Source organism: Coregonus clupeaformis, unplaced genomic scaffold (genome assembly GCF_020615455.1).
Source record: "Coregonus clupeaformis isolate EN_2021a unplaced genomic scaffold, ASM2061545v1 scaf1694, whole genome shotgun sequence".
In the NCBI taxonomy this organism is placed as follows: Eukaryota; Metazoa; Chordata; class Actinopteri; order Salmoniformes; family Salmonidae; genus Coregonus; species Coregonus clupeaformis.
This window is the reverse complement of record NW_025535148.1, coordinates 81,131-87,789: the sequence shown is the minus strand read 5'-3', so window position 1 is coordinate 87,789 and position 6,659 is coordinate 81,131. Positions and strand designations below refer to the sequence as shown.

The window sequence follows — 6,659 nt, the reverse complement described above, 5'->3', positions numbered from 1 at the left end:
TGTTGTATTATAATTTCCCCAAAATGTAATAAACATCCCTATAAGCGCTCTGTCATCTCATGGAAAGTATTGAGATAATAATAACGGTAAGGTTGGTGCAGTGATTGTCTCTGAATGAGTCGGCTCGAGCCTAAGGGGGCATCTCCGCAGCCTGCAGCATCTCACCGAGCGTTTCATCAGTCTGGTCGGTGCGTGGTAACCGATTTAACGGACGTTCCTCTCGACCAATCAGATATCTCTCTTCGATCCCATCAGCGAAACTGTAATAGAGCGGCCGTCCAATGAGGAGGGTCGGAGGTGGCGACGTGGTGTACTTCACCCCCCCATGGGTTTATTCAGAGTTAGTGCAAGATATTCAGTTCTGGGAGAGAGTGAAGGATAAACGGCACACACCATTCCACGCCGTCATAGCATTGAATGGACTTGATACGGGCTTGATCACGGATTCAATCAGATGCGTTCCAAGACAGTGAATATATATTATTTTTTCTTCTATTTTTTATTTTTTTTAACCCACGAAAGGAGGCGCCGTGTCAACGGACAGCGTCAGTAAACTTGACACATGATGGGACAAGCTAGCGGTGTGCATTATTGTATCAGTGGGCGATTTTCACCTAAACAGGTAGCAAGCCAAGCTGACTATCTTTACCGTAGGCTACCGTTGGCAAATGACACGACTGATATGGGAGCTACCGGCGATGCGGAATGACTTCACGGTCCGCCACTGATCAGTTGATTTTGTTTGCGGGAGACGAGAATCATCTGCGACAACCGCAGTCGACATAATACGAAAGACTGAACGGAGCATCAACGCTTTTTTTTTCATGTAAAGTTCAATGCCAAAAAACGAACTGTGAAACGTTTAGAAGTATTATTCATTTTGTGGCTGTCCCCGCCAGCGCTGCTTTTTTTTCTTCTTCTCACAGTCAACTGCCGTTATATAGAACCCCCCAAAAAATCATTGCGCTTCACAGACACGGACTTGCAGAAATCTAACGGCTTCGATCAATAATGATATCTTACCACCGGAGTAAAAAACAGGATATTCTAACTCTGAATAGGATTTGTATCGAATAGGAGAGGAGGCTACTGTGCACAACCGCAATTTTGGGCATCAGAAGAAAACGCATTCCTATTATCGCATGCACTAAAGGGGATTTTTCTTTTGGATAACGGTAAGAACGCACTATTATCCTAAACATTTTAAAATTATATTTATTGTTGCTGCCTATTTACATCGGGTAAATAATGGTTAAATAAATCCTTTGAAAATCAAACACAGGGTATTTTTTTTATTCCATCCTATATCCTATTAATCACAATAATTTAAGCGTAATGGGATCTCGGCTGCCTGTAGCTCTCGGAAAGTTACAACGGGTGAAGCGCTTTATAGACGCGTTGAGGAGTCGTTATGGGTATAATGTGTAAGGGCTAAGTCACAGACTCGAATGGCTGCTTGAACGCTTGCTGCAGTATTATATTATCCTAAGGGCTTCTGGATGTAGCGGAAATAAGTGTCGAGGAGCCAAAGACGAAAGGAGAGGGGTAATGGTAGTTTAGATCAATTACATACTTTGAAGTTAGGTTACTTTTAATTCATTAATCAAGGACACTGCGATCCCATGTGTGTGAGAATAGGTTGCATTGTTTTATTCTGTAGCACATACCACATTTGCTGTAGTATTCTGATAAAAATATAGGATTATTTTTGGAGTGATATTGTGGTGGATATTTAAATTTGATTTCGTGCAATCTATCTAAGCACCAAGCCCAAAAGTGTGAGCACCCCTGATCTGTGTCTTTTACTGAAATAATTCTAATGCAACTGTTATCTATTCATAGGGTTGTCCGTGTGTGGAAAACTACCCTTCTTCAAATGCAAGAATTCACCAATCCCTCACTTTGACATTCAACATTGCATTGGAAGAAGAAGAAGCGTTTTTGAATTCCAGAAGGCAGGGTTTGAACACCGTAACTACAGGAACCGTTGTTACCATGGATCTAACAGACTGTTACCTGTTGGCCGCGCTTGTTGCCTGCTTTTGGATAGACCCTTCTATAGCCCAGGAACTGATCTACCCCATCAGAGAGGAGCTGCAGGAGAACGTTCTCATTGGAAACATACCAAAGGACCTGAACATCTCCCATACGAACGCTGCTACCGGAGCCAGCGCTAACCTGGTCTACAGGCTGGTGTCTAAAGCTGGGGACAACCCTCTGCTCAGGGTGCAGAGCAGCACGGGAGAGATATTTACAACCTCTAACCGCATTGACAGGGAGAGGCTCTGTCCCGGCCCCTCGTTCGAGGAGAGCGAGTGCTCCTTCGAGATCGAGGTGGTGATTTTACCCAACGACTACTTCAGACTGATCAAGATTAAGATCGTGGTCAAGGACACCAACGACAACGCTCCCATGTTCCCGTCTCCCGTCATCAACATCTCCATCCCGGAGAACACGCTGATCAACAGCCGTTTCGCCATCCCTTCCGCCACCGACCCCGACACCGGCCCCAACAGCGTCCACAGGTACCAGCTGGTGAACGGGCAAAGCGCCTTCGGGTTGGACATCGTGGAGACGCCGGAAGGGGAGAAGTGGCCGCAGCTCATCGTTCAGCAGAACCTGGACAGGGAGCAGAAGGACACGTACGTCATGAAGGTCAAGGTGGAGGACGGCGGCGCGCCGCAGAAATCCAGCACCGCCATCCTCCAAGTCACCGTCACGGACGTTAACGATAACAAACCGGTGTTCAAGGAGAGCCAGATCGAGGTCCACATACCGGAGAACTCGCCTATAGGGACGTCCGTGGTCCAGCTACAGGCTACGGACGCAGACGTCGGGGCGAATGCAGAAATCAAATTCATGTTGGGGACGCAGGTGTCCCCAGCTACCAAGAGACTGTTTGCTTTGAACGGCACCACTGGCCTTATAACCGTACAGCGGCCCCTCGACAGAGAGGAGACCGCCATACACAAGTTATCTGTGTTAGCGAGCGACGGCAGCTCCAGCCCTGCCAGAGCTACCATAACTATAAACGTGACCGACGTGAACGACAATCCACCGAACATTGATCTGAGATATATCATCAGTCCCATCAACGGCACTGTGTTCCTCTCAGAGAAAGACCCAATCAACACCAAGATAGCTCTGATCACTGTGTCGGACAAGGACACGGATGTCAATGGCAAAGTCATCTGTTTCATTGAGAAGGACGTCCCCTTTCACCTCAAAGCGGTGTACGACAACCAGTACCTACTGGAGACATCGGCGCTGCTCGACTTCGAGGGGACCAAAGAGTACAACTTCAAAATCATAGCCTCTGACTCGGGCAAGCCGAGCTTGAACCAGACAGCGTTGGTGAGGGTGAGGCTGGAGGACGAAAATGACAACCCGCCGATCTTCAGCCAGCCCGTCATCGAGCTGGCCGTCATGGAGAACAACAAACGTGATCTCTTCCTCACGATGCTCAGCGCCACCGATGAGGACAGCGGAAAAAACGCGGAGATCGTCTACCAGCTGGGCCCTAACGCCTCGTTCTTCGACCTGGACCGTAAAACCGGTGTCCTCACGGCCTCCCGGGTGTTCGATCGTGAGGACCAAGATCGGTTCCTCTTCACGGTAACGGCTCGGGACAACGGGACTCCTCCGCTCCAGAGCCAGGCGGCAGTCATCGTGACAGTACTCGACGAGAACGACAACAGCCCCAAGTTCACCCACAACCACTTCCAGTTCTTTGTGTCAGAGAACCTGCCCAAGTACAGCACGGTGGGGGTGATAACCGTCACAGACTCAGACGCCGGGGAAAATGCAGCCGTCACGCTGTCAATACTCAGCGACAACGAGAACTTTATCCTGGACCCGTACTCTGGAGTTATAAAGTCCAACGTGTCCTTCGACCGGGAACATCAGAGCTCCTACACCTTTGACGTTCGGGCGGTGGATAGCGGGCGGCCGCCAAGTTCCTCGGCCGCCAAGGTGACCATCAATGTCATCGACGTAAACGACAACATCCCCATCGTCATCTACCCCCCCTCCAACACCTCCTTCAAACTGGTCCCGCTCTCGTCCATCCCTGGGTCAGTGGTGGCTGAGGTCTTCGCTGTGGACGGTGACACGGGGATGAACGCAGAGCTCAAGTACACCATCGTGAGCGGCAACAACAAAGGTCTGTTCCGGATCGACCCTGTGACAGGAAATATCACCCTGGAGGAGAAGCCTGCTATCTCCGACATCGGCCTCCACCGGCTGGTCGTGAACATTAGCGACCTGGGCTACCCCAAGTCCCTGCACACCCTAGTGCTGGTGTTCCTCTACGTGAACGACACGGTCGGCAATGCCACGTTTATCTACGACCTCATCCGCCGCACCATGGAGACCCCCCTGGACAGGAACATCGGGGAGAGCAGCGAGACCTACCAGAGCGGAGACTATCTTACCATCATGATCGCCATCGTAGCCGGGGCGATGGTGGTGATTGTGGTGATCTTCGTGACGGTCCTGGTGCGCTGCCGCCACACCTCGCGGTTTAAGGCGGCCCAGAGAAAGAAGCAGGGCGCCGAGTGGATGTCTCCCAACCAGGAGAACAAGCAGAACAAGAAGAAGAAGCGTAAGAAAAGAAAGTCGCCCAAAAGCTCCCTCCTGAACTTTGTCACCATCGAGGAGAACAAGCCGGACGACGACCAGGCTCACGAGCCCATCAACGGCACCATCAGCCTGCCCGCCGAGCTAGAGGAGCAGGGCATGGGCCGCTTTGACTGGAACGCTGCTCCTCCCACCACCACCTTCAAGCCCTCCAGTCCGGACCTGGCCCGGCACTACAAGTCCGCTTCTCCGCAGTCCGCGTTCCACCTCAAAGCAGACACGCCGGTCTCCGCGAAGAAGCACCACGTGATTCAGGAGCTCCCGCTGGACAACACCTTCGTAGGGGGCTGTGATACTCTCTCCAAGAGATCCTCCACTAGCTCAGACCACTTCAGTGCCTCGGAGTGCAGTTCCCAGGGAGGATTCAAGACTAAGGGACCCATACACCCATCCAGACAGGTAAAAGATAACTTTTACTGGTCTATAAGTACTGCTTATAACTGCCCGGTCCAACAGTGTTGAGATCCTACTATATATTGTACACACTATAGCTGACGTGGTCTTAACGTATACACGTAAACACCAGTGAGAAAGAAAGGGGGGGAAGTACCTCCACTATAAGTCCCACTATAATTCCCACTGTACCTTTTAAAAAAACCCAAAAAAAACAAAAAAAACTTGAGGATGAATTTCATGAATTCACGTATGACATGTGGTTAGCTATGGACTGAAACAAAATCACATGGAGCATTTCCCCCCTTTGAATCTCCTACCTACAGACTCTTGCTGTTTATTATGTTCCCCTGTTTTTTAAAAGTTATTTAAAAGGATATTTCAATCAAACGTGTTCCAATGGCGGACAACCGCCTAAAGCCTGGTCAGATTCCACAGACACGTGACCTTTAATGGGGTCTCAGAGGTTGAATGAGATAAATGGTGGCCGCGCGTCAAATGGCCCCTTGTTCCCTTTGTAGTGCACTACGTTTGACCAAGGTCCATAGGGGCGTAGTGCACTATAAAGGGGACAGTGTGCCATTTGGGGTGCAGCCTAGATGGTTGATATTGATTATGGTGCAAAGATACAAAATAATGCCTTTCGAAAACATTTTTTGTGAAAGAAACATTTTTTTCTCGCCTGTCTACTCAGCTCACCAGCTCACCATTTTGATTATATTATGGAAACAATCTTGTACCACAACCTCCAATAGTGAAACCACTCTTGTGTTATCTTTACTGAGTCTCCTAGACAACACGATGCTTCCAGCTTCTGACAATCATCACTATATCATTTATCTTGTGTCTAAAAAAAAAAAAAAATACGTTGACATTCCCCTTTCCCCTCATGACGTTCTATATGAAATGTGTGCGTAGACGTTATTTGTAGATCTCTATATGTGTGTGTATAATATTACTACAACGACACACAGTACCCTCGACCTGCTTGCTACTTGAAGTGAGAGTTAGAACCGTAGTAGTAATAAACTACTATTATTATAATATACTAAACTAATAATTGATACTTAATTGTTGAGTAATATCAGTAGAGGAAACAACCCAATCATCAGAGCTTAAACCGACCATATTCTCCTCCTCTCTCTACGGTGAATCACTGTCCTATCCTAGCCAGCTAACTGTGTGTGTGTGTGTGTGCGTGTGCGTGTGTGTGTGTGTGTGTGTGTGTGTGCGTGCGGCCATTACGGAACCTGATACACATCCAATTGAAAAAGGATTATTCAATAATGAGGACTCAGATTCCAACCTAATCCATGATGTGTTTTTATCAAAGCATTATTAATTTGTCCTGCTAATAAACCCCCCAACACAACATGCTCTTCCTGGTGTAGTAGGGAAGGGGAGGAGCTACATGGAGGGAGAGAGAGAGAGAGAGAGAGAGAGAGAGAGAGAGAGAGAGAGAGAGAGAGAGAGAGAGAGAGAGAGAGAGAGACAGACAGAGAGAGAGAGAGAGAGAGAGAGAGAGAGAGAGAGAGAGAGAGAGAGAGAGAGAGAGAGAGAGAGAGAGAGAGAGAGAGAGAGAGAGAGAGGGAAGGAGGTGTGGTGATAGATGAAAGGGTGGAGGTACA

General features: G+C 48.6%; 1 protein-coding gene across 1 annotated transcript; it reads left to right on the top strand.

Annotated features, from left to right (window-relative positions):
* The first annotated feature begins 360 nt into the window (after nucleotides 1-360).
* Nucleotides 361-6,457, top strand: LOC121558456 (protocadherin-9). Its single transcript, XM_045218623.1, has 2 exons — nucleotides 361-1,175; nucleotides 1,843-6,457. The coding sequence occupies exon 2, from the start codon at nucleotides 1,996-1,998 to the stop codon at nucleotides 5,098-5,100; it is 3,105 nt and encodes a 1,034-aa protein (XP_045074558.1). The 5' UTR covers nucleotides 361-1,175; nucleotides 1,843-1,995; the 3' UTR covers nucleotides 5,101-6,457.
* The last annotated feature ends 202 nt before the right edge of the window (nucleotides 6,458-6,659 follow it).

Bases quoted from the DNA above. Each gene is read 5' to 3' on its own strand.
- LOC121558456 (XM_045218623.1), top strand. From the start codon at position 1,996: ATGGATCTAACAGACTGTTACCTGTTGGCCGCGCTTGTTGCCTGCTTT.